Source organism: Eptesicus fuscus, chromosome 20 (assembly GCF_027574615.1).
Source record: "Eptesicus fuscus isolate TK198812 chromosome 20, DD_ASM_mEF_20220401, whole genome shotgun sequence".
In the NCBI taxonomy this organism is placed as follows: Eukaryota; Metazoa; Chordata; class Mammalia; order Chiroptera; family Vespertilionidae; genus Eptesicus; species Eptesicus fuscus.
In genome coordinates, this window is record NC_072492.1 from 50,604,581 (window position 1) to 50,630,879 (window position 26,299).

Sequence of the window (26,299 nt, forward strand, 5' to 3'; positions counted from 1 at the left end):
TCGCACGGTCCGGGGTTTCCGAGAACGGAGGCCTTTCCCCGACACACCGGCTCCGTATGAAGCCAAGTGCCGTCTGCCTCCTGGTGTCCTGACCTCGCACCCTAACGGGCAGCAAACACAGCCTGCGGGTGGGAGACGGCCCCTGAGCCCGGTCCAAATGGGAGGAGGCAGAGGTGCTGGGCCAGGCTCAGGGGAGGCGGCGGAAGGGAGTGGGCTTTGCTCCGTGCCCAGCCCCGTGCCAGGTGCTCTCGGTCCAGATCCGCTCCAGTCCTATGAGAGGCTCCCCTCCTTCCCTCCCTCCCTCCCCCCTTCCCTTCCTTCCAGATCTGAGCACCTGTCTGTGCCAGGGGCTGGGGCACAAAGGCAGAGCTCATACCCCAAGACCTCGCCACCCCGTGAGAGCGTCATCGAGAAAACGGCTGTGACTGGGGTGGGTGAGGATGCAGGGGGAGCCCCAGGGGGCTCGGGGAAGGTTCCCAGGGGACTTACAGCCGAGCTGGGACCTGAAGGACGAGGAAGGGCATCCCAGGTGGAGGGAACTGCATGTGCGAGGCAGGGAGGCAGGAAAGAGCCCACCTGGTCCGGGAGCTGTGGGAGGGCGATGGAGCCAGGTCCAGGTGATCTGCTGGGTGAGGCTGGGGTCCCAGAACCCACTACCGGACCCTCTGCCTCCTTTGCTCCTGGCTGCCTGGCCAGGAAGAGGCCCCACCTACCTGCCCGAGAGGCGGCTGTGACCTGGAGAGAGGGAGTGAGGAAGGAGGGGCCCACTGGTGTGTTTTGGGATTGCTTTTCAGGAATCTCCTCCTCCTCCGACGCCTGGCAACCAGGTGGCAGCTGAGTGGAGGGGGAGGGGGGCGGGGGAGGGACCTGGGCTCTCCCTCTGAGCCTCAGTTTTGGCGTCTAGAAAAGGGGTCCCACACTCAGCTGTCGGCTTGTCACCCCAGGGGCTGCAGGAAGCGGAGGCCCAGGCTGGACTCATTCAGGGAGGGGAGGGCCCTACCCTCTCCTGCAGTGGGGGCTCAGCGAGGCGACGGGGAGTTCCTGAGCCACGCGGCCTGCGCTTCCCACCCAGCAGCCTGCCTGCTGCGCCCACTGCACGGCCACAACCGGGGGAGCGGGAGGCAGGGCCGAGGCACAGACACAGGGATGGAGCTCCCTGTGAGCCCCGCAGGCAGAGGTCTAGGCGTCCCCCTGCCAGGGCACAGGGCTCAGCTGCTCCCAGAACCCGCTCACAGCCCCAGAAGGAGGGGCACGGAGGGTTCGTGTCCTGGGGCTGCTGCTCCGATGACTGCAGACTGGCCTCACCCAGCAGGAACAGGGGCTCCCCGTTCCGGGCCAGGATCTGGAACCAGGGTGTCGGGGGCTGTGCTCCCTTGGGGGAGGGGAGGTTCCAGGGAGGGTCCTTCCTGCCTCTTCAGCTTCCTGGGGCTCCAGGCCGCATCCCTTCAATCTTCACGTGGCCCCTCCTTCGTCCTCACGTGACTTGTCACGTGTGTTCATGTGGCCCCGCCCCCATGTTAACCTAAAAAGCATTCAAACCTGTGAAGAATTTTTGTGGGTTTGAGCCAAACTGTTGACAGTTGCCGGGAAGCAGGGTCGGCGGACGGGAGATTCTCTGGAGAAGGGCAGGTTTCGCCATGTTTTATGTAAAAAACCCAACGTGCATCGCAAGACTCGATCTCATGGACGGAGCCACGGGGACAGACGCTAACGCTGGTGGCCGTGCGCTCCCCGCGGCCCCTCTGACCCGGACGCCGCCCTCTGCCCGCTGCAGGCACACCCTCTGGAAGCGGGTCCAGGGCGCGGTGACCCCTCTGCTGGCCAGCATGGTGGCCGTCATCGACAGGGACAGCAACCTGGAGCTGCTGGCCACGCCCGACGCCCCGGCCTGGGTCCGAGAGCTTTGGATGTTCATTTTCAGTGACATTAACCTGCTGAGCATCCCTCTCGTGACCAACGATGCCAGGTGAGCGGTGTGTGGGGGCGGGGCAGGGGGTGGGGGAGCCCACGCGTGGCAGCTGCTTCAGAGCCGCAGGTGGGCGCTCCTCCCAGCCCACAGGCCCCAGAGCCGTGACTCTGAGACCTCTGCCTCCTTCGCCACCGGCCACGGCGGGTGTCGCCAGCGCGTCTGCAGAGGGTGCCCCTGCCCCTTGCGCGTGCAGCGCTCAGCCCCGGCCAGGCCCACTCCTGCACGGCGCAGGCTCAGGGGGCCTCCCCAAAGCTGCCCGCTTGCACTTTGAGGGGCTTGGATTCTGGGGTGCACGGTTAGTAAAGAGAGCAGAGCAGTGGGATTCGTGACCCCGGGGAGACAGAGGGGACAGACACCGCTGGTCCCCAGACTAACCCTCTCCCAGTTGCAGCCTAGCCGCAGAGGGCACGCGAGGTCCCAGCAGGCCCCCATGACCCCTCTCTGCCCTGGTCTGTTTGGGGGTGTCTGGAGCCCAGGCCCCCGGGGCGGAGAGGCCGGCTGTGGGTGGCTCCTGCTGGCGTCTCAGCACCGTCTCACATGCTGACTGCAGGTCCAACAGCGACATGGCCCAGATCCTGGTGCAGAGCCACGCGCCCCGCCCGGGGGAGGGCTGCGGCGCCGTCCCGTTCAGCTGGCGGATCCGCGACTACGTGGAGGAGCTGTGGGTGCAGGCGCAGTACATCTCGGCGGACGCAGGTGCCCGGGGCTGGTGGGCAGCAGGCCAGCCCGCTCCGTCCGCACGTGACTTCCTGGCCAGGGCTGGGGCTCGGGAGGGCTCGGCGGCCACGGGAGCACAGGGCCTGCGTCAGGGCGGCTGTCCGGTCCCTCCCGAGCCCGGCGCCAGGCTGTGCTGTCACACGCCGAGTGATCAGCCGTCAGCGTCCCAGGAAAACCAGCATTCCCCTCTTCATGACCTGGTCTTTGCTTTCCTTTTCCTTTTTTAAATATGTTTTTATTGATTTCAGAGGAAGGGGGAAAGAGAGAGAGAGAAAGAGAGAGAGAGAGAGAGAGAGAGAGAGACATCCATGAGGATAGAGAATCATGGATCGGCTGCCTCCTGCACGCCCCGCACTGGGGATCGAGCCCACAACCCGGGCATGTGCTCTGACCGGGAATCGAACCATGGCCTCCTGGTTCATAGGTCGACGCTCAACCACCCAGCCACGCCAGCTCGCCTAAAATAATCTTTTCAAACTTGACGTAAAAGTACTGCCTTTAAGAAATACAGATCGAGCCCTAGCTGGTTTGGCTCAGTGGGTAGAGCGTCGGCCTGCAGACCAAAGGGTCCTGGGTTCGATTCCGGTCAAGGGCACATACCTGAGTTGCAGGCCCCTTCCTAGGCCAGGCCCTGGTCGGAGCTCATGCAGGAGGCAACCAATTGATGTGTTTCTCTCACGTCGATATTTCTGTCTTTCTCTCTTCCACTCTCTAAAATCAATGGAAAAATATCTTCAGGTGAGGATTAAGAATAAATAAATAAACAAATAAGAAATACAGATGGAGCCCTGGCTGGTTGCTCAGTGGTTGGAGCGTAGTCCACAGAATGAGGGTCTCGGGGTCAATCCCTGGTCAAGGGCATGTACCGCGGCTGCAGGCCGGTCCCTGGCCCCTGTTGGGCCTGTGGGAGACAACCAATGGATGTGACTCTCTCACATCGATGTTTCTCTGTCTCTCCCTCTCCCTCCATCCCTTCCCCTCGCTCTAAAAATACCCTCAGATGAGGATTAACAAAAACAAAGCACAAGCAGAGGCACTTGAAGACGAGGTGACTCTTGTAAGCAAGCGCCCGCCACTCTCGCTGAGCAAGCTGGGAGCAGGAAGGAGATTTCTCTGTTTTGGGGACACTCCCCTCTCCCCCTGAGCAGGCCACCTGGGGCACCCGAGGGCAGGCCTTTGTGGTTGAGCAGCCGGCGAGCCCCGCCCCTGGGTCCCTGTGCGGTCCGCCCTCTGCCCCTGGCCAAGACCCTGGCTTGGTGTCCCAGGTCGTCTCCTCCCTCCGGGGCTCGTGAGGCCGTTTGTGAGTGAAGTTTTCAAATATTTTATTGATTCCAGAGAGAGGAAGGGAGGGGGAGAGGGCGAGAAACATCAATGGTGTGAGAGCCCAGCCGGCGTGGCTCCGTGGTTGAGCATCCACCTGTGACCCAGGAGGTCACAGTTCGATTCCCGGTCAGGCACATGCCTGGGTTCTGGGCTCGATCCCCAGTTGGGGGCGTGCAGGAGGCAGCTGGTCCATGATTCTCTCTCATCATTGGTGTTTCTATCTCTCTCCCCCTCTCCCTTCCTCTCTGAAATCAGTAAAAATATAGTTTTTTAAAAATTAAGGGATTGTCATGGATTGGTGGGCCCACCCCAGAGGCCGTGCCCCAAGCAGAGGGAAGGGGAGCGTGGCTGGCCCTCACCCCGCCGCTCTGGGCCCCTCCGCAGGACCGGCGCCGGCAGGGAAGCTGGAGGAGATCTTCCGGCAGACCCCGCTGGGCTGCTTCCTCACCCGGCTGCGTGCGGAGGAGCGGCGGGAGCTGCTGCGGGCCTACCTGCGGGACTTCCTGGTCCTGACCATGCGGGTGTCCGCGGGGCCAGAACTGGAGGTGAGTGCTGCCGCTGGGCCACGCCCGGCTGCGGACACGGTGCTGCCGCTGGGCCACGCCCGGCTGTGGACACGGTGCTGCCGCTGGGCCACACCCGGCTGCGGACACGGTGCTGCCGCTGGGCCACGCCCGGCTGTGGACACGGTGCTGCCGCTGGGCCACGGCCGGCTGCGGACACGGTGCTGCCGCTGGGCCACGGCTGGCTGCGGACACGGTGCTGCCGCTGGGCCACGCCCGGCTGCGGACACGGTGCTGCCGCTGGGCCACGGCCGGCTGCGGACACGGTGCTGCCGCTGGGCCACACCCGGCTGCGGACACGGTGCTGCGGTCTAGGGGCCCCGGGGGTGCCACACAGCCCCCCACCAGCCCCTGGAACTGCTGCTTCTCAATGCTCAGTGTCTCTCAGAGAAGTTAAGTAAACATTTAACAGCCATCACGGGTATTGACAACAGCAGAAACGTCCGTGGGAAGATGGGACTTCTTTTAAACCTCAGTACATCCAACAGGAAAGGGACCTATTTGAGGAGCACAGATGACCGATATGATTAATTAATCAAGTATGCTTAGGAATCAATAAGGAAATCCTCTTACTTTTAAAAATGAAAGTTATGCCTGGCCAGTGTTGTTCAGTGGTTGAGTGTCGACACATGAACCAGGAGGTCAGGGTTCGATTCCCGGTCAGGGCACATGCCCAGGTTGCAGGCTTGATCTCCAGTGGGGGGCGTGCAGGAGGCAGCTGATCCATGATTCTCTCTCATCATTGATGTTTCTCTCTCTCTTCTTTCCTCTCTGAAATCAAGAAAAATACATTTAAATAAAATAAAGTGTGTCCACGTATCTGTGTGTAACTGCATGTGTTCTGTGTGTAACAGTGTTTGTGTGTGACTGTGTATGTCCTGTGTGTAACTGTGTGTATCCTGTGTGTAACTGTGTGTCTAACTGTCTGTCCTGTGTGTGTCTGTGTGTGTGTAACTGGTGTGTGAGGCACAGACACACCCTGAAGGCCTGTCTCCCCAGCTCCTGCAGATGGCCCTGTGGTCCTGCGTCCAGCAGCTGAGGGCAGGCAGCCCCGAGGAGCCCTCCCTCCCGTGGGTGCACCGGGCCTACCAGCACTTCAGGGTCCGGCTCCAGAACTTCTCCAGGATCCTGACCATCCACCCCCCAGTTCTCGACAGCCTGGCCGCAGCCGCCCGGAGCCAGGACCCGGCCGGACCCCAGATGGTAGGCCCTATGGGAGGCCTGAGCAGGAGGGCGGGCCGGCGGGGCTGGCGGCCGCGCCAAAAGCTCCAGCGAGGCTCCTGCGCGGGGCAAGTGCCCGCCGCGTCCGGGGCAGCGAGGAGGGGCTGCCCGCTGGGCCTCCAGCCTCCGGGCCTCCGGGCCTCGGAGCGTGGGACCTAGAGCCGTGAAGGGCCGGGCGCAGCTGAGTCCCCGCTCGCCCCGCAGATCCTGGACGCCTGGGCCGCCGTGGCCTGCACCGAGCTGCTGACCCGGGACCTGCTGAAGCCCAGCCCCCAGGCGTGGCTGCGGGCGGTGAAGAGCCTGGCCGTGCCCCTGGAGCTGCTCTGCTCGGAGGGCTACGTGCAGGGGCCGGCGGGCAGGGCCGGCGACCTCATCCGCGAGGTCAGGTGAGCTGGCTCAGTGGAAGGAGGACCAGGGGCCCTGCGTGTGGGGCGCCTTCCTCCTCCCGCCGTCCCCGTTGGTGGAGCCGCCGCAGCGCTGGCACTGGAGACCCCAGGGAGGAGAGGACACCTTGCAGGGCGGGCAGGGGCGCGGGGCAGGGAGGCGGGCACCGGAAAGGACCCTCGCAGGACGACAGGGTGGGGGGCACCGTCCTGTGCTGGGCTTACGGGCGTGGGCGCAGCGGGACTCACCAGGCACAGGCTGGCCCAGCATGTGCCACGCGACGTACGTCCCCAGGGGCCCAAGGGGAGACCAACACGGTGGCGGCCGGCCCACAGCACGGGTGCACTCTGGCCCGCCTCGGCCTGGCCCGTTCCTCTCCTCCCCGCCCCCGTGCCCCCGGTCTCCCTCCGCCCGCGCCCGGGCCGGGGCCATCCCCACTCGTGCCCCTCCTGGCGTCGCGGGCTCCGTGGTCAGCTGAGCGGCCTCCCTCAGGGGCCCGTGGACGCGCATCTTCTCCGTGGCGCTCTTCGTGGAGCACGTGCTGCTGGGGACGGAGGACCACTCGCCCGAGCTGCGCGCGCTGGTGACCGACTGCGTCTTCTCTCTGGACAAGGTGAGCGGGCGCCGCGGGCAGGCAGGGTCCGCGTGTCCAGCGGGAGTGACCGCAGCGTGGCCTCCGCTTGTCTGCAGGGCGCTGTGTGCCTGTCAGCGCCGCAAGGTTGTCTGAAGTGCAAAGGGCAGCGACCTCCCCGCACAGGCCCCCGGGCTCGGCGTGGTCACTGCTGGGTCCTGGGCCCTGTCCTCAGTGCTGTACGAGTGGATCCCAGCCTGGAAGCCACGTGCCGAGAAGGGGGAGGTGGGGCTCCGCCAGGACCCCCAGGGGCTGCACACCAGTCCCCCCCCCACCCCCCGCACCACCACTTACCAAAAATCGGGACCATTCTGAAAGCCCAAGAGCAGAAATAGGGACGTGGTCAGCCGTCATGGTGCGGGCAGCTCCCCGGGGAGGCCTGCACGCAGCGAGGGGGCAGGCGCGGAGGGACACCTGGGGGGGCGCTGGCCCTGCAGCTGGACCTGTGACCTGGTGTCTCTAAAGCGATGTTCCCGCGCTGGTTTCCTCGGGCTGGGCGGTCAGTACACAGCGGTCCTTCCGTTGTCATTAAAGTTTGAAATCTTTCGTGGGAGGAGGGGTTAGACCTTAAAAACAGGAAGAGGAGCCCGGCCAGCGTGGCTCAGGGATTGAGCGTCCACCTATGAACCAGGGGGTCACAGTTCGATTCTGGTCAGGGCACAGGCCAGTGATTCTCTTTCATCATTGATGTTTCTCTCTCTTCCTTCCTCTCTGGTAAGATAGATAGGTAGGTAGATAGGTGGGTGGGTGGGTGGGTGGGTGGATGGATAGATGGATGAATGGATTGATCGATCGACAGATAGATGGATAGGTGGATAGATAGGTAGATAGATAGGTAGGTGGATGGATGGATGGATGGATGGATGGATGGATGGATGGATGGATGGAAGGATGGATAGGTAGGTAGATGGATGAATGGAAAGATAGGTAGCTAGGTAGATAGATAGGTAGGTAGGTAGGTGGATGGATGGATGGATGGGTAGGTAGGTAGATAGATGGATGGATGGAAAGATAGGTAGATAGGTAGATGGATAGATAGGTAAGTAGGTAGGTGGATGGATGGATGGATGGATGGATGGATGGATGGATAAATAGATAGATAGGTGGGTGGGTGGATGGATAGGTAGATAGATGCATGCATGTTCTGGCCAGTTTCTCCCAGTGGTTGGAGCATGGCCCATGGACCGAAGGGTCTGGAGTTCGCTTCCAGTCAAGGGCACGCACCTCAGTTGGGGGTTCAGTCTTGGCCCTGGTCAGGGCGTGTGTGGGAGGCAACCAATCCATGTGTCTCCCTCACATCAATGTTTCTCTCTCTCCCTCCCCCCTTCTCTCTCTCCTCCACTCTGTCTGAAAAAATCAATGGAAAAATCCTGGGGTGGGAATCAGAAAGCATGCGTCCCTCTCCCAAAAGCAGCACCGTCACCAAGAGCATTTGAGATAGTGTCTCTCTCTCTCTCTCTCTCACACACACACACACACACACACACACACACACACACACACACACACGGCCTCCCGCACAGGTGTCCGCCGGCCGGCAGGGTGAGCGTCAGCGCCTGGCCTGGCTGACCCGCCCTCCTCGCTGCTGACCCTTCTCCCGGCCCCTGCCTTGCCCTCCAGTGTCTGCAGGGGAACTCGGACATCAAGACGCTCCTCCCGTTCTCGGCGGTGATGGCCATACTCTGTGAGTGTAAGGACCGGGCCAGCAGGACCTTCGCCCGGTGAGCTCCCCGGCGGCCCCGAGGGAGGGAAGTTGGACCCTCTGGGTTCCTAGCATCTCCCCGCCGGCACCTCCGAGCCAGTGCTCACTGCCTCCCTGGGTCCCAGGTTCGGGATCCAGCCATGCCCCGTCTGCCTGGGCGACCCGCGCAGCCCCGTCTGCCTGCCCTGCGACCACGTGTTCTGCCTGGACTGCGTCAGGCAGTGGCTCACCGCGGGGCAGATGGCCTGCCCCCTGTGCCTGACGGAGCTGCCCGACGGCTTCTCCCCCACCGTTTCCCAGGAGGCGAGGTAAATCACTTGCCCGGCCCTGCCCAGTGTGGCTCAGTGGATAGAGTATCGGCCTGTGGACCAAAGGGTCCCGGGTTTGATTCTGGTCAAGGGCATGTACCTCAGTGGCAGGCTCTTCCCTGGTCAGGGCACATGCAGGAGGCAACCAATCCATGTGTTTCTCTCCCATTGATGTTTCTCTCTGTCTCTCCCTCTCTCTTCTGCGCTCCCTAAAAATCAATGGAAACGTCCTCGGTGAGGATGAGCAACAAAAGGAAAACACCCTTTTCTCTCAAGGAACCCTTTCCTCCTTTGCTGCCAGCACTGAGCCCGAACCGGGAGCCTGCTCACCTCAGGCCCGGGGTGGGGGCTGTCCCGGGGAGATGGCCCGTCTAGTGCCTGGTGCCTCAGAATGACCATCTCCCCAACACACACGCTGAAGAGGGGGGCAGTGATGTCAGAGGTACCCAGGAAGTCAGGTCCCAGGCATCGTCCAGAGAGGCCGCGATGCAGGGGGAGCCTACGGGCCGGCTGTTGAAGTCCGGGGGTGGGGGGGAGGGTGGGGGGGGCTTAGAGGGAGGGCTTGGTGTCTTGCCCTCCGCCCGGAGGGGCGCGCCCGGGCCTCTGGGACCCGCGTAGGCTGTGCGGTGTGTGGCCGCTGGTCCGACGCCCCAGTTCCCGGGAAGGGGCAGGAGCACGCCTTTCCAGCCCGGCGCGTCGGGGAGGAGATGCTGCATCTCCGATTTAAAACCAGAATGCCAGCCACGCCCACACGGTGCGCGGAGGGAAGCTGGCCGTCCAGCCTCTGACCGCGGTCTCCCGTCCCCAAGGGACGCCATCGAGCGGCACGCCCGCTTCCGCCGCCTGTGCACCGGCTTCTTCGTGGACCTGGTGTCCACCGTGTGCTTCAAGGACAACTGCCCGCCGAGCAGGGACGTGGTCCAGGCGCTGCTGGCCCTGCTCTTCGCGGAGAAGACGCTGCTCCGAGACCCGCCCCAGAGTACGGGCTTCCTGTCCGCGGGGGGGGGGGGGGGGGGGGGGGAACGGCGGCCAGGGGGCCATTTGTGCATTCATTTTATTTTTGTTCATTTTTTTAAATATTTTTTATTGATTTCAGAGAGAAAGGGAGGGGGAGAGAGAGAAACATCAATGGTGAGAGAGAATCATGGATCGGCTGCCTCCTGCACGCCTCCCACTGGGGATCGAGCCCACAACCCGGGCCTGTGCCCTGACCGGGAATTGAACCCGTGACCTCCTGGTTCCTAGGTCGATGCTCAACCACTGAGCCACGCCGGCCGGCTATTTTTGTTCATTTTTAAAAATATTTTTTATTGATTTCAGAGAGGAAGGGAGAGAGAAATTCTCATCAATGATGAGAGACAATCATTGATTAACTGCCTCCTGCACGCCCCCTACTGGGGGTGGAGCCCGCAACCCAGGCATGTGCTCTGACTGGGAATTGAACCTGGGACCTGTCAGTCCACAGGCCAGCGCTGAACCACTGAGCCACACTGGCCAGGGCCCGTTTGGATATTTGTATCATCATTGGTGGGCCACTCAGCCCAGCCTGTGAGCCGGGCCACGCTTCCAAATCCGGTCAGGGCACAGGCCCGGGCTGTGGGCTCGGTCCCCAGTGGGGGGCGTGCAGGAGGCAGCTGACCCATGATTCTCTCTCATCATGGATGTTTCTCTCTCTCCCCCTCTGAAGTCAATAAAAACGTTTAAAAATTATCCACTTAAACATGAACCTGCTGTATTTGGTCACACATTGAATTAACTCGCCCCTAGTGCCGCGGCAGGGCCAGGCCAAATGATGCCGTACGGCCCACGTGCCGGGCGTCCCCACCCTGGCGTGCACCTCACAGTCCTCCTCACACCGTCTCTGGTGCAGGCCACCGTGAACACACCAAGTCTCTGTCCCCGTTTGACGATGTCGTGGACAAGACGCCCATCATCCGCTCGGTGGTCCTGAAGCTGCTCCTGAAGTACAGGTCAGCGCAGCGGCCAGCACCCGGTGCTTCTCCTCCTCCTCCTCCCCTCCTCCGCTCCTCCCTCTCTTCCCCTCCTCCCCTCCTCCCTCTCTTCCCCTCCTCCCCTCCATCCTCCTCCCCCTCCTCTCCTCCCCTCCTCCCTCTCTTCCCCTCCTCCCCTCCTCCCTCTCTTCCCCTCCTCCCTTCCATCCTCCTCCCCCTCCTCCCCTCCTCCCCCTCCTCCCCTCCTCCCCCTCCTTCCCTCCTCCCCTTTCCTCCTCTTCCCCTCCTCCCCTCTCCTCCCACCTTGGCTCTCTCCCTGTGCCCAGTGTCCCTGCAGCACCAGTCCCTGTTGGGGGGGCTCCTGCGCTGACAGAGCCTGCCCTTCTGTCTGTGTCAGGCGTGTGTTGGCCCCACGCACAACGCATGGCAGACGCGGGTCAGCACGGCCACAAGGCCTTGCTTGGGACCAGAAAGGAGGGGGCGGGGAAGGAGGCCGGGCATCGGGACCCAGGGGGTTTCCTGAGTCAGGGGCCTGCGTCTGATCCCGGCCACAGGTGTGTGATGTTTAGGGAGATAACCGGGACCCCCGCACCCTCGCTGTCCCTGTCCCTCTGCGTTTTATTTCAGCTCCTACACGCCTGTGACTCTATCAATGGACAGAGAGGCCTGCAGGGTGACAGAGTGCTCAATTTTATTTGTCATTTATTTCATATACACATATACACATGTATGTACATATATATACACGTATGTACATCTATATATATACATGTATATGCATTTATATATTGATGGATTGATTTCAGAGAGGAAGGGAAAGGGTGAGAGAGGAAAACATCAACGATGAGAGAGAATCATGGACTGGCTGCCTCCTGCACGCCCCCTGCTGGGGATCGAGTCCACAACCCGGCATGTGCCCTCACTGGGAATGGAACCGTGACCCCCTGGTTCATAGGTGGAGGCTCAACCCCTGAGCCGTGCCGGCCGGGCTGTCTATACTGTGTGTGTGGGCAGACGGGGAGAGAGAAGTAGGAAGGTGACCGGGACACCCCCCCCCCCCACGCTGTCCCTCTTGGAATTTGGGGCTGAGTGGGCAGGGGCGGCCTCTCCCCGCAGCTTCCCGGAGGTGAAGGACTACATCCAGGACTACCTGTCCCTGCTGGAGCGGAAGCCGTTCCTGGCCAAGGACAAGACGGAGCTGTACGTGCTCTTCAGCAGCTGCCTGGAGGTGAGCCGCGGCCGCGTCTCGTTCCCAGACCCCCGCTTCTGAAAACCCTTCCAACGCCCTTTTCGTCAGTGAAATGAGCAGAAGGGTTCCTAGCCCAGTGGTTAGAGCTCAGGCACCCAAGGGTCGTGGTTCGATTCTGGCCAAGGGCATGGACCTGGGTTGCAGCTTCGATCCCAGCCCTGGCCGGGGCATGTACATCTATATATACATGTAGATTTATTTATAAATCCATCAATCTATAAATAAATCCATCAGTCTATAAATGCATATACATGTATATATATAGATGTACATACCCCGGCCAGGGCTGGGATCGGAGGCAACCACTGGATGTTTCTCTCTCTGCCGGTGGCCCTCCTGCCTCCCGTTCACCCTGGAAATCCACGGGAAACATGCCCTCGAGTGACGATCACAGGGAAGGAAACAGCAGAGCCCGCCCTTTCCCGTCCGCCCCCAGGACTCGATCCAGGAGAGGAACAGCGCACTCCCCGCCCGGGACGAGGCCACGTGCCTCCGGGAGGACGGCCGGTTCCTCGGGGCGTGTCTGCTCAGGGGGCGCCGCGGGGACCCCGCCCTGGAGGCCTCGGTGGAGTACCTGCAGGAGATGGCCCGGATCCGCCTCTGCCTGGACCAGGCCTGCGAGGTCCTCTCCGAGCTGCAGGGAGGCTCAGGCAAGTCCCCCGTCCTTCCTCCCCGCGGCTCAGAACCCCAGGACTAGGCAGTCGGGGCCCAGGCCCTCGGGGTCTGCCCAGGCCGAGGACGGGGCTGCGATGCCCTCAGCCCGGCGCTGACCGCGCTCTCCGTGACCCGCAGAGCCGGCCGAGGCGCGGCGGCAGTTCCTGCAGCAGGTGGAGCGCTTCTGCACGCAGAGCGGGAACGACTGGTACCGCGTGTACCTGGTGCGCAGGCTCGCGAGCCGCCAGGGCATGGAGTTCGTGCAGAGCTTCCTGCGGCCCGGCCACCCCGCCCAGTGGGTGTTCCCCCAGGAGGTCCTGGCGCAGCAGGTGAGGAGCGGGTGGGCCACACCTCCGGGCACGTGTCTCGCCCGCCGCCCCCTCCCTCAGGGAAAGGCCCGCGGCTGCTCGTCGCCGTCCCGCAAAGCTGGTTCAGGCAGCCAGTCGCTGGCTCTGCACATCGGTCTCTCTCCCCCTCCTCCCTCCCACGGGAGAATGCCCTCGGGTGAGGGTGTGGACGCAGCGCGGGGAGAGCCGGGGAAGGCTCCGGGCATTGCCTCCTGGGCAGCGACATTCCTGCGCTTGTGGGTGAGGCCTCGCTGCCCTCGGCCGGAGCCCAGAAGCCACGTGGGCCTCGGGGCCTCAACGTGTCCGGTCCCGTGCGTAGAAACGGACACGCCCTCGCTGTCCCTGGTTAGAAAGTGGCGCTAGGACCCTGGCTGTTCTTACTGTCGGTGCTGCTGTGAGGGGGCGCCTCCTCGCCCCACACCCCCCTCCGTGCACCCAGCCCTGCACTGCTGCCTGGAGCCAACCCGGAACCCCAGCTCTGCGCCCCTGAACCTGCACTGATGACCTGCTTCGTGCCCACACACACACGGCTCTCTGCTGAACCTCCCCCCGCCCCCCCGCCCCCGCACCGTGGCGAACCCTGTGCTCCCGGGGTTGCAGGAGGACCTTCGGGGCCAGATGGACCGCTACCTGGTGCACGGGCTGGAGTACAAGGCCGTCCGCGACGCGGTGGGCAAGGCTGTCCTGGAGTGCAAGCCCCCAGCCATCACGGCCGCCCTGGAGGTAGGACGGCCTGTCCTGGTTACATGGGACGTGGCAGGGGAGGGGGTGTGTGTGGCGGGGGGGGGGGAGGGCGGGGGGGTGGTGCCGGCGTCTGTGAGGAGTCAGTCCTACGGGTGCTGACCGTGGTGCCCCTGGCCCTCGCTGCTTAGGGTGAGAGCCATGCAGGTTTTTGGAATCTCGTCTTTATATATTTTTTTAATTTTTAATATGTTTTTATTGATCTCAGAGAGGAAGGGAGAGGGAGAGAGATAAAAACATTAATAATGAGAGAGAATCGTTGATCAGCTGTCTCCTGCACGCCCAACACTGGGGTTCGAGCCCACAGCCCGGGCCTGTGCCCTGACTGGGAATCAAACTGTGACCCCCTGGTCGATGCTCAACCCCTGAGCCCCGCCAGCTGGTCTGGAATCTGGTCTTAAAGGTGTTCTGGGCTTCCTTTGTGGGCCCCGTGCACCCCGGCGTCAAGCCAGGGAAAGAGGGGGCCCTTCCTGGGCTTGGGGCGAGTTTTGGGGACCATGACGTCGGGAGAAGGGACGATGGTGATGGGTTCCGTCACGAAGCCTCTGGCACATGCGCACGGAGCTTAGCGACTGACGGAGCTCGCGGCCTGGGCGTTGTCACCCTGAGGTGGCCCCTCAGGTGCAGGCTGCAGGGTCTCGGGGAGTCTCCCTGCCCCTCGTGGTGGGGGCCCGGGGTGGCGCTGACTGCGCTGCCCAGCCTCCCTGCCCTCCTCGCCCCAGGCCTGCAGGGGCTCCCAGTCTCACCAGGCCGCGTACCTGCTGCTGGCGCTCTTCCGCGAGGTGGCCGTGCTGTACCAGGCCCGCAACGCCCACCTGCACCCCAAGCCGGAGGTGAGTGCCAGCCTCGGGGCTGGGGCGCGGCCCCAGGGTTCAGAGGGGACCGAGTGACCGTCACAGACACGCCCTGGCTGTGTCACAGGCTGGATCCCGCCCCCGGGCTGCAGTTCATTCCTTGGCCCCAGGGGGCGTGTGCAGGAGGCAGCCAGTCAATGCGTCTCTCTCACATGGCGTCTCTCCTTCCGCTCTCTCCTCTCCGCCCCCCCCCCCATCCTCCCACCCTCTCTTCCATTCTCTCTAAAAATCAGCGGGAAAAGTATCCTCACTTGCAGATTAACTACAACAAAAAGTCACTATCACAAAGCATGCCCTGGGGGGCTCACCCTCTCATACGGGGGTGGGGGGCTGCTTTCTGTTCTCCCCAAAGCTGTTAGAATTGCAGCTACAACTCGGGCAAGAAGGTACGCGCTTGGGCCGGTAGGCGTGTGCTGTTAAGATGGCGGCGTGTCTGCAGAGCAAACCTTCAGGCACACGGCGTGCTCCTCCTCGTGTTTTAACGGTGAACCCCGTTCTCCCGTCAGCAACGCGAGGCCCTGTGCAAGTACATCGAAGAAAGCCAGACCCTGTCCTCAGACGTGAGACCTTTTGCCACAGCCCTTGTGACCAACGCTCTGCCGCTGCTGAGGACCGCGGGGCCCGGAGACGGCGGCCTGGCTGGCACGGTGACCGAGCTGGCCGTCCACGCCGCTGCCACCCTCCTCTGCGGGCAGCACAGGGTCTTGGAGCCCCTGAGGAACTTGGCCTTCTCCCCTGCCACCATGGCGGTAAGATTGCCCCCAGCCTGTGCGGCTGGGTCCACGGGGCTGCCACGCAGACCGCCCACGCACCCGGTCTGTGCAGGGGACTGTTGAACCCAGTTGTGTCCTTGGTCCCCACTGGCCTGCGTCTCACCCCATCCCTGCGTCCACAATGTGGGGAGAATCAGGCCTCGCCCTCTGTTGCCATGGAGAGCTGTTAGTTGCCTTTTTCTTTTTAACATATATATACTAGAGGCCTGGTGCGTGAAATTTGTGCACAGGTAGGGTCCTAGGCCTGGCCGGCAATCAAGACCAACCTGTGGGGTGACTAGCGGGGTGATTGGGGGGCCCCCGCTGGCACCTGCCTTGGTAGCCTGACACCACCTACTGGCCAACCCCGCCTCTGCTGGTCTCTTCCCTCTGTGGGGTGGCCTGGGGCCTGCAGGCAGCTCTTACATTGAGTGTCTTCCCCCTGGTGGTCAGTGTGTGTCATAGCAACCGGTTGTTCCGCCATTCGGTCAATTTGCATAGTAGGCTTTTATTATATAGGATATTTTTAAATACGTTTTTATTGATTTCAGAGAGGAAGGGAAAAGGAGAGAGAGAAACATCCATGATGCCCTAGCCCAGCGGTCACCAGCCATTGGTCCGTGAGGTCTGAAAGGTTGGCGACCAAAAGTGGATCGAGTGTCGGCCTGTGGACTGAAGGGTCCAGGTTCACGTCCAGTCGAGGGCATGTTCCTCAGTAGCAGGCTTCTCCCCAGCCCGGGCCCTGGCAGGAGGCAACCAATCAATGTGGTCCTTTCACATGGATGTTTCTCTGTCTTTCCCTCTCTCTTCCACTCTCTCTAAAAATCAATGGAAAAATATCCTTGGGTGAGGATTTAAAAATAACAATAATAAATAAATAAAACTTTATTAAAAAAAAAAACAACATCAATGATGAGAGAGAATCACTGATCGGCTGCCTCCTTTGCACCCCCCTACTGGGGTTTGAGGCATGTGCCCTGACGAGGAATCAAACCCAGGACCCTTCAGTCCACAGGCCGACGCTCTACCCACTGAGCCAAACTAGCCAGGGCGAGAGCTGTTACATTTCTGCACAGACAGCTCCGGAGACCCACGAGAGGGGAAGCCAGGCCTCCTGCCTGCGTCTGAAGCCGGCTCTGCTTCTTTGTGTTTTAGAGGGCGTTCCTCCCGACGATGCCCGAGGACATGCTGGCACAGGCCCGGCGCTGGCAGGGGCTGGAGGCTGTCCGCTGGTACAGTACGTGTCACTGTCTGAACGGTCCCGTCCTCTGCGCTCTGACGAGCTTCCTGGTGCCACGCGAGCCGTTCGCTGGCTGAGCAGGGGTCCATGTGGTCGGTGCCCCCAGATCATGCCGCCTGGGAGCAGGGGACTGGGAGCCGTGCCCGAGGCTCAGCCACAACGCAGCCCGGCGTCGGGCCCTAAGACAGTACTTTTAGGAAGATGAAACTGGGAGACAGAACAGTATAGCCCATGACTTTATGTAAAGTCTACGGGGCCCTGAGTAAATAACCCTTTTTATAAGTATTCTCTCTTTTACCGCGTCCAGCGGGGCTAGAGGGCAGTCACAAATCCTGAGTAGGGGCAGCTGGGGATTGAGAAAATGAAAGAAAGAGACAGACACAGAGACAGAAGGGAAAAGCTAGGGCCGGGTGGGACAGCTGTCCCTCTGATGGAGAGACAGTAACCCAGAGCCAGCACAGCGCATTTATTTTATACAATATGATACCAGGAAGTTTTACTAAAGTTTAAGATAAAGGAACTTATGTGAAATCCTGGTTAAAGATCAAGCTGTAATTCTTCATTCTTGAGGCTTCTTTGTAATCGTCACTCCTGGCTGGGCCCAGATAATTGCGTCCGTTCCTGGCGCCTGGCTGAACTTAGATAATGAAACCCACTCCCTGGCGCCTGAGCTAAAGGTTAGGCTGACAACACACCTGCCTCTGGCAAGGTATGTTTCCAGGGCATGGCTCTGCCAGACACCACTGAATTCAGATGACAATCAGCTCAGGAGCCTTTCCCAGGTGCTCTCTACACCTTTTATTTATCTTTTAAAAATGTATGTTTATTGATTTCAGAGAGGAAGGGAGAGAGAGATAGAAACATCAGTGATGAGAGAGAATCATCGCTCAGCTGCCTCCTGCACACCACTCACTGGGGATGGAGCCCGCAACCTGGGCCTGTGCCCTGACCGGGAATCAAACCATGACCTCGATGCTCATAGGTCGGCGCTCAACCACTGGGCTGAGTGACTAATGCCTTTAAACTAGTTCCCAAGCTGGTGGAAAGTGTGCTCAGGGCAGAGAACCGGATCAGAGAGATCAGCGCATGGAAAGCGCTGCCCGCCTGCCTCCCGAGCGGCCCTGGCTCAGTGTGGAGTTGGCATCTCCTGCTCCGGAGAATTCTGCTCTGAGTGGCTTTCCCACGCAGCCAACGCCCGCCCTCCTGTGGGGGTCAGGCCGGGAGGACGGTTAGTCCGCGGGAAACCTCGCCGGCCAACACGGGGCCTGTTCTTCTTCCCACAGCGTGTCCCAGAGGCCACCTGTGCGCTGTCGGGGAGGTGAGACTGGGTGTTGGGACAGGGTTTGGGGGGCTCAAAAGGCATGTTCCTTTGGGTCTGGGGGACATGGAGAAGGAGGAGCGGGGTCTTGAACTCCCAGGGGAACAGGCGCCTCTGAGGGCTGTCCCAGCCGCTCCCGAACATCTGCATGGAGCTGAGGGAGTCCAGCCGGGCTCCAGCTCGGCACCTTGTGCACGTCTTTACGGGGGCCATCCTGGGCAGCATCCTTGGCCCCGGCTCCAGCTGCCAAGAGCACCCTGTCTCTGCGGTGCGGCACCCAGAGATGCCATGGTCCCTGGGAGACAGCATGGCTGTGGTTAGGAACCACCACCAGCCACCTCCGTGGCCCCAGTGTGGGCTCAGGGACACGGGACGGCAAAGCGGTGACCGGCTCAGAAGCCGATTACTAGCCCAGAGCGGATAGACCGGCAGAGAGGGGCCTGGAGGAGGAGAGAGACGCATAGCTCTGAGCCCCCGGTGCTGAGTCGCCCCGTCCGCACCGCCCCCTTCCCGTGACACCCGCGCCCTGAGCTGACGCCCCCCTCTTTCCAGTGCGGCCTGCCCATGCAGCAGAGCGTCTGCGTGGACTGCGGCGCACCCGTAGGAGGGCAGGACCACAAGCCCAACCAAGGATTCACGGACGTCCAGTACGTAAGGCTGTTCCTTCTCGCTGCTCCCCCTCCCCCCGGCCGAGGGCTGTTTCTCTCCCACCCGATAAGCTGACCCTCAACATGAAACGTGGGTCAGTGACCGGGTGGGCATCGGGCCACGGCCTGTGGTCGTACCACGTGGACGTGCCAGAGCTGCCATTGGCCACAAACCATCAGAATGTCCTAGAACCGTGGTCGGCAAACTGCGGCTCGCGAGCCACATGCGGCTCTTTGGCCCCTTGAGTGTGGCTCTTCCACAAAATACCACGGCCTGGGCTATTTTGAAGAAGTGGCGTTAGAAGAAGTTTAAGTTTAAAAAATTTGACTCTCCAAAGAAATTTCAATCGTTGTCCTGTTGATGTTTGGCTCTGCGGACTAATGAGTTTGCCGACCACTGGCCTAGAACCACCAACAGGCTTTCATAGGGATGAGTACTATTATGTGTCCCTCAAACATGCATACACACTTTGAATAACTTTTTAATATACTTTTATTGGTTTCAGAGAGGAAGGGAGCAGGAGAGAGAGAGAAACATCAGTGATGAGAGAGAATCATGGACCGGCTGCCTCCTGCACGCCCTCTGGTGAAGACCAAGCCCACAACGTGGGCATGTGCCCTGAGCAGGAATGGAACTGTGACCTCCTGGGTCATAGGTCAACGCCCACTTTGAGTAATTGTTCATTCCAATGGGTCAAATCTGAAAAGAAAGAAACACCGCCCGAGCTCCCGCTGTTACAGCACGTGTACATTGTGGGGACACCCTGTATTTTAGGCACCTGGACAGGTCCATCACGCCGCACCTGCGCCCTGGGCGTGGCCGGGACTCCTTCGCCTGACCTTGGTCCCAGTCGTTGACTGGGGAAAAGGAGGCCACTGTGCCCGTGTCCCGGGCCGATGTCGGCTGCCCCGGGGGCTGGCTGTCCTGAGCCTTCTGTCCCCCCGGGATTGCAGCGGGAGAAGCAGGGCCGGCCGGCCTGACTCGTGGCCCGGGGGATGGCACCGAATGCTGCTTTCTTCAGCCACTTTTCCCGGAGAAGGTTGTGGGTCCCGGGTCAGCCAGGAGGGTCGTTCTAGAAAGAAAAAGACTCTGGCCTGGCCGGCGTGGCTCGATCCCCAGTGGGGGGCGTGTAGGAGGCAGCCGATCAGTGATTCTCTCTCATTGCTTTTCTATCTCTCTCTCCCTCTCCTTTCCTCTCTGAAATCAATAAAAATACAATTAAACAAAAAAGAAATGAAGAAAAAAAGACTCTTGGGAAGATCTCCTGGGCTCTGAAGAAAAAAGTGCTTTTAATGTTATTTTCTCCCCAAACGGGAGCCTGGCCTTGGGGCCCCTGGGACCTGGGTGCCCCCATCTGGGAAGAGATGACCTCCGCCCTCATCTGGCCTCTCCTGCTCTTTCCAGACACGAGGTGGACAGGACGCAGACGGGCCACGTGCTGGGAAGCCCGCCCCCCGGGGACGAGGCGGTGGTGTCTGACCGAGAGCTGGCTCCCGCGGCCTTCCTTCTCGCCCGGCTCCTCACTCACCTGGCGATGCTCTGGGGAGCGGCCCTCAGCCCCCAGGTACGTGTGGGGCTGCCAGCTCTGACCTGGTGCTGGGCGTGGGCGCCGGCTGCCCCCCAGGGCCCTCCCCCCCGCCCCCCCCCCCCTCCGTGCGTTTCAGATTTGTCTTCCCACAGAGTCCCCAGGTGACACGGAGCTTACCCCTCGCTCCCCTCCCCCGCGGCACCTGGCGGGGTGGGGGAGTGCCCACCAGCCTTTGTCAAGTCCGTTTTAGTTTTCATGTTTTATTGGTTTGAGGGAGCGGGAGAGACATCACTGACCAGAGAGAACCCTGGAGCGGCCGCCTCCTGCACGCGCCCCACCCCCGCCGCCATGGGGATGGAGCCCGCAACCTGGGCCTGTGCCCTGACCAGGAATCAAACCCTGACCTCCTGGGTCATAGGTCGACGCTCAACCACTGAGCCACGCTGGCCGGGCTGTCAAGTCCATTTTCAATGCCCGACTCTGTGCACACCTGGGCGTGGAGAGGCCGCCGCACTCGCCCGTCCTCCCGTGTCAGGGCCGTGGCTCGGGGGCAGAGCAGCCTTCCCTCGGAGTTCCTGAGCCACGAGAGCAGAGATGGGCTCCGGGCTCCCAGGAGCCCTGTTTCCCTCCCGCGATCCCGAGGCCCCGTGGGCTCCTCCGCTCCGCCTCCGCCTCCGCTGGGAGAGCCGCCTCCTGGCCTCGCACACGCCCTCTGACGCGCTGTCCCGCCCGCCCAGGCGCTGACCGGCATCATCAAGCCCGCGGTGAGGGACCCGGGCGCCTTCCTGCAGCTGCACCTCCAGAGGGACCTGCGGCAGCTGATGCGGACGCTGGGCAAGAGCGCGGACGACACGGTCCAGGTGGTGCACCTGGTGCTGGGGGTCCTGCTCAGGGAGCAGCACCCCCTCTCCGGCCAGAGTAAGGGCTGGGGCGAGGGCGCCGGTAGGGGGTGGGGGTGTAGGGTGGGTGGGTGGCCGGGGGGTGGGGGGTGGTGAGGGTGGGAGGTGGGGGTGAGGGGGGTGGGGGTGGGGGGCCCGGGCACAGCCGCAGAGCATGGAGCCTGGGAGACAGACGGTGGCGATGGGTGCGGCGCCCCAGCTGGCAGACGGGCGGTGTGCCTGCCCGTTGTGTCCCTTCCGAGCTCCCGCTGGGTGCGCAGAGGTGTGTGGGCGGCTTTGCCGTCTCCAGTGTCAGAGGTTGGAGCATTTTCACAGAGAACATATGGGGGCGGGGTAGCAGGAGACATTTTTCAAATACTTTCGTTGATGTCAGAGAGGAAGGGAGAGGGAGAGAGAGAGAAACATCCATGATGAGAGAGGATCATGGACCAGCTGCCTCCTGCACGCCCCTCACTGGGGACGGAGCCCGCATCCTGGGCCTGGGCCCTGACGGGAATCGACCCGTGACCTCCGGGCGGCAGGAGCCATTTTTAAATCCTCGGGTTGGTTTAGGAGAAGATGCCCACTCCCGTCCCCTCAAAAGGGGGCGACGCTCGGGTGGACGCTGGCGGGGCTCACGGTGAGGGGACGGCTGTGCCTGGTGCCGGGGACCCACACGCGCTTCTCGTAGGGTCTTTCAGCTTCGATGCCGTCTTGTCGACCAAAGAGAAGAGGAACTCCTGGGAAAAGCTGCTGCAGGCCCTCGTGCTGCCTGAACTGGAGGTGGGTGAGGGGCCGCAGCCCCCTGGGGGGTGGGGGGTCATCCTGAAGCGGCTGGGGCTCGGCCCACGCGCCTTAGCAAAGGCACCGGAGCCCTGACCCAGCTCAGACCCAGCTGTGCCGGCCCCGGCCACCCCGCCCGCCGTCCTGACCGCTCCCCCAAGGCCGCGGGTGCGGCAGGTGGAGGAGTGGCTGGAGCCCAGGTTCCTCTCCGTTTCACTTCCCAGCAGATGGTGGGAGCGAGAGGCCCCCACACAGACCCACCCCCCGTCCCGTAGCCGCAGTCAGTCAGCTGTCCTCGGTCAGACCAGGTGCCCGTGGCCGCAGTCAGTCAGCTGTCCTCGGTCAGACCAGGTGCCCCATAGCCGCAGTCAGTCAGCTGTCCTTGGTCAGACCAGGTGCCCCGTGGCCGCAGTCAGTCAGCTGTCCTCGGTCAGACCAGGTGCCCCATAGCCGCAGTCAGTCAGCTGTCCTCGGTCAGACCAGGTGCCCCGTGGCCGCAGTCAGTCAGCTGTCCTCGGTCAGACCAGGTGCCCCATAGCCTCAGTCAGTCAGCTGTCCTCGGTCAGACCAGGTGCCCCATAGCCTCAGTCAGTCAGCTGTCCTCGGTCAGATCAGGTGCCCCGTGGCCGCAGTCAGTCAGCTGTCCTCGGTCAGACCAGGTGCCCCATAGCCTCAGTCAGTCAGCTGTCCTCGGTCAGACCAGGTGCCCCATAGCCGCAGTCAGTCAGCTGTCCTCGGTCAGACCAGGTGCCCGTGGCCGCAGTCAGTCAGCTGTCCTCGGTCAGACCAGGTGCCCCATAGCCTCAGTCAGTCAGCTGTCCTCGGTCAGACCAGGTGCCCCATAGCCTCAGTCAGTCAGCTGTCCTCGGTCAGACCAGGTGCCCGTGGCCGCAGTCAGTCAGCTGTCCTCGGTCAGACCAGGTGCCCCATAGCCGCAGTCAGCTGTCCTCGGTCAGATCAGGTGCCCCGTGGCCGCAGTCAGTCAGCTGTCCTCGGTCAGACCAGGTGCCCGTAGCCGCAGTCAGTCAGCTGTCCTCGGTCAGACCAGGTGCCCCATAGCCGCAGTCAGTCAGCTGTCCTCGGTCAGACCAGGTGCCCCATAGCCGCAGTCAGTCAGCTGTCCTCGGTCAGACCAGGTGCCCGTAGCCGCAGTCAGTCAGCTGTCCTCGGTCAGACCAGGTGCCCCGTGGCCGCAGTCAGTCAGCTGTCCTCGGTCAGACCAGGTGCCCGTGGCCGCAGTCAGTCAGCTGTCCTCGGTCAGACCAGGTGCCCCATAGCCGCAGTCAGCTGTCCTCGGTCAGACCAGGGTGCCCGGGAGCAGCAGAGCCCGTCAGGGAATGAGTATCAGCGAGGAGCAGGGCGGGAGGGAGATGCAGGCCTGAGCCTCGTGCCATCGGGGAGCCGTGACCCTACAGAACGAGTGTGAAAGCTAGCAACGTGGCTAGTTGGTGAGTGTAAAGTGAGTGGGTTGGCCCTGGCTGGTGTGGCCCAGTGGATAGAGCGTCAGCCCTGGACTGAAGGGTCTTAGGTTCCATTCTGGTCGAGGACACGGACCTCGGTTGCAGGCTTGATCCCAGGCCCTGGCCGGAGCTATGCGGGAGGCAACCAATTGATGTGTGTCTCTCACATCGACGGTTCCCTCCCTCCCTCTCTCTCTCTCTCTCTCTCCTCCCTTCCCCTCCCTCCCTCCCTCCCTCCCTTCCACTTTCAATGGAAAAACATACCCTCGGGTGAGGATTCCCCAACAAACAAGTAAAATGAGCAGTTCAGACGCCCTGATCCATGGCGCCCCAGCCCCGCGGTGGCCCTCACACCCAGCACCTGTCCTGCCCGCAGCGTCTGGATAAAACCCTCCTGGAGGTGAACGGACTCATCAGCCGGGACGAGCGCATCAGCTCCGACCCCGTGGCCAGGATCGTGCTGGGGGACCCGGCGGCCTTCCTGCGCCGCGTGCCCCGGGCCAGCGCGCTCCACTGCTCGCGGGCGTGGAGCTGCCGCGCCAGGCTCTCCGTGGAGCACCTGCGGCACGTGGTGGAGCAGAAGAACGGCCGGGAGAGCGTGCCTGTCCTCTGGAGGTTCCTGCAGAAGGTGCGCCTGGCGGGGACGCCCCGGCCCCTCCCCCGGCCCCTCCAGCCTGCTCTTCCCTGAGGGGGCCGTGGGCACCCTGCTTCCCGGTGGATCCCGGCCCCACTGTCTGCAGCTCAGGATGCGGGGGGGGGGGGGGGGGGGGGGGGGGGGGGGGCTGCGAAACAGTTGTATCTCTCACATCGAGGGGCTTGTTTTCTCCCCCCACCCCCCTGCCTTCCTCTCTCTCTAAAATCCAATGAAGTCCGGTCAGCGGGCGCAGGTTGAACGTCAACCTATGAACCAGGAGGTCACGATCCCCAGTGTGGGGCGTGCACGAGGCAGCCCATCAGTGGTTCTCTCTCATCATTGCTGTTTCTCTCTCTCTCCCTCTTTCTTCCTTTCTGAAATCAATAAAAATATGGTTAAGAATTAAAAAATAAAAATCAGTGGAACAGTGTCCTCCTGCGAGATTAACAACCAAAGCCAGGCTGGCCAGAGGGAGACAGACACTGGCCCTGAGCCAGCACCTCCTCCCGGCCCCGCCCCCCGGCACTTTCTGGGCAGGTGAGAGATTGACAGACGGACGGCCTTCCCTCCCCAGGAGGCAGAGCTGAGACTCGTGAAGTTCTTGCCTGAGATCCTGGCCCTGCAGAGGGACCTGGTGAAATGGTTCCAGAATGTTCCGGAAGCTGAGTTCCAGTCCATCCGAGGCTTCATTGACAGCCACGGCTCAGGTAGGACTTGGCTGTCACAGGAGGTCAGGACGCCTGTTTGGTGGCTCGAGGATCACTCCAGCTGGGGGCAGGGGAGGGTCGGGCTGCTCGGGGCCACCGGGCGCTGGTCTCGGGGCTGCCGTGAACCCGGGACACGGTGGAGGCGTGGCGGCAGCCTCGCTCAGCCCCCGGCACTCGGCCAGGGCGCTCGCACGGCGCTTGGGCCGCGTTGGGCCATGGGTGTGCGGGGGGCGCACGGCCGGGTGGGTCTGACCTGCACGGGCGTGTTCGGCAGGGGGCCTGAAGCAGCTGCTCCACAGCCGGGTCACACGGTTTCTGTTCACGTGGAACAAGCTGAGGAGGTCGCTGGAGACCCAGGGTGAGTGCGCGCTCCCCTTCTATACGTATAGAAGCTGAGCACCCGAATGACCGGTCGCTGTGATGCACACTGACCACCAGGGGGCAAGGCGCTCAACGCAGGAGCTGCCCCCTGGTGGTCAGTGCACTCCCACAGGGGGAGCCCCGCTCAACTGACCAGTGGGTGCCAGACGCAGGGCTCACGGCTGGCGAGCACCATCACTGTGGCCGCGAGCCTTTCCGGATCAGGGCTGACTGAGCGCAAGCCCGCAGCAGGCGCCGCAGGGCTGGGATGAGCGGAGCGGCAGGCGGCGTGGGCTGCCAGTTGGGGCTCGATCCCTGCAGGCCACGCTGAGGGCCGTGCGCCGGCCTCCAGTAAATGAAATAAAACCCCTGCTGGGTCCTCCTGGGTCTGTCCAGGTGGAAACAAGGGTGCTGGGGGCCCCGGGGCGGCGGCACCTGGAGAACGGGAGGGGCCCTGAGCGGCTGGGCATCCGTGCTGGGCAGATGCCCTGCGGGAAGCAGCTGGAGCGGCTGCCGGAGAACAGCCCTGTCCTTAAAGGCGAGATCAAGCTGCCTGCAGACTACTGCCGCGCCGACCTGGACCTGGACGCGGAGTTCGAGGTCATCCTGCCGCGTCGCCAGGGCCTGGGCCTCTGCGCCACCGCCCTGGTCAGCTACCTGATCGGCCTGCACAACGACATGGTCTCCGCGGTGGAGCGGCTCTCCGAGGAGGAGCCCAGGTGAGCGCCCGGCCGCCCTCTCGGCCCAGGGAGGCGGCTCAGCCCGGCAGGCCTGTGTGCCGTGTCCTCCGCTCGGCTGGGGCCGCGTCCTGGGCCGGTGCTGACCGCCCGAGGCCGCGTCCCCTCCGCAGCTACTCCGTGGACGCCTCCGAGGTGGCCGACCTGCACGTCATCAGCTACGAGGTGGAGCGGGACCTGATGCCGCTGATCCTCGCCAACTGCCAGTACCAGGTGGCGCAGGGCGGCGAGAGCCTGCACGAGCTGGACCTGGAGCGGATCCAGCGCCAGCTCGCCGGCCGCTTCCTCCAGGGCAAACCCCGGCTCAGCCTCAGGGGCCTGCCCACGCTGGTGTACCGGCGCGACTGGAACTACGAGCACCTCTTCGCCGCCATCAGGAGCAGGATGCCCCAGGTGAGCCGCCGGCCGCCGCTCCGTCTCCGGGCTCCCCTCACATGGGCTCCCACACTCCTACCTGTGTGCCCATGCGGAAGGCCAGAGAAGTGTGTGGCATGTGTGTGTTGAGTATGTATGCATGTGTGTGCATGTGAGGAGTATGTGTGCATGCATGTGTTGAGTATGTGTGTGGCGTGTGCATTTGAGTGTGTGGCATGTGCGTGTTGACTGCATTGTGTGGGTGTGTTGAGTGTATGCATGTGT

The 26,299-nt window shown here is 62.5% G+C and overlaps 1 protein-coding gene across 1 annotated transcript in view; it reads left to right on the top strand.

Annotated features, from left to right (window-relative positions):
• RNF213 (ring finger protein 213) overlaps nucleotides 1–26,299 on the top strand; it is an 82,012-nt gene that overhangs the window by 48,853 nt on the left and 6,860 nt on the right. The window contains 27 exon segments of the mRNA XM_054708872.1: nucleotides 1,775–1,966; nucleotides 2,520–2,665; nucleotides 4,394–4,554; nucleotides 5,572–5,775; nucleotides 5,998–6,179; nucleotides 6,670–6,790; nucleotides 8,429–8,529; nucleotides 8,636–8,818; nucleotides 9,628–9,797; nucleotides 10,689–10,788; nucleotides 11,887–11,998; nucleotides 12,456–12,669; nucleotides 12,812–13,002; nucleotides 13,621–13,743; nucleotides 14,484–14,594; nucleotides 15,122–15,364; nucleotides 16,523–16,604; nucleotides 17,891–17,925; nucleotides 18,478–18,572; nucleotides 19,978–20,137; nucleotides 20,839–21,019; nucleotides 21,671–21,762; nucleotides 23,599–23,850; nucleotides 24,431–24,563; nucleotides 24,838–24,921; nucleotides 25,462–25,642; nucleotides 25,774–26,053. Of these exon segments, the coding sequence (XP_054564847.1) occupies nucleotides 1,775–1,966; nucleotides 2,520–2,665; nucleotides 4,394–4,554; nucleotides 5,572–5,775; nucleotides 5,998–6,179; nucleotides 6,670–6,790; nucleotides 8,429–8,529; nucleotides 8,636–8,818; nucleotides 9,628–9,797; nucleotides 10,689–10,788; nucleotides 11,887–11,998; nucleotides 12,456–12,669; nucleotides 12,812–13,002; nucleotides 13,621–13,743; nucleotides 14,484–14,594; nucleotides 15,122–15,364; nucleotides 16,523–16,604; nucleotides 17,891–17,925; nucleotides 18,478–18,572; nucleotides 19,978–20,137; nucleotides 20,839–21,019; nucleotides 21,671–21,762; nucleotides 23,599–23,850; nucleotides 24,431–24,563; nucleotides 24,838–24,921; nucleotides 25,462–25,642; nucleotides 25,774–26,053 (4,129 nt within the window).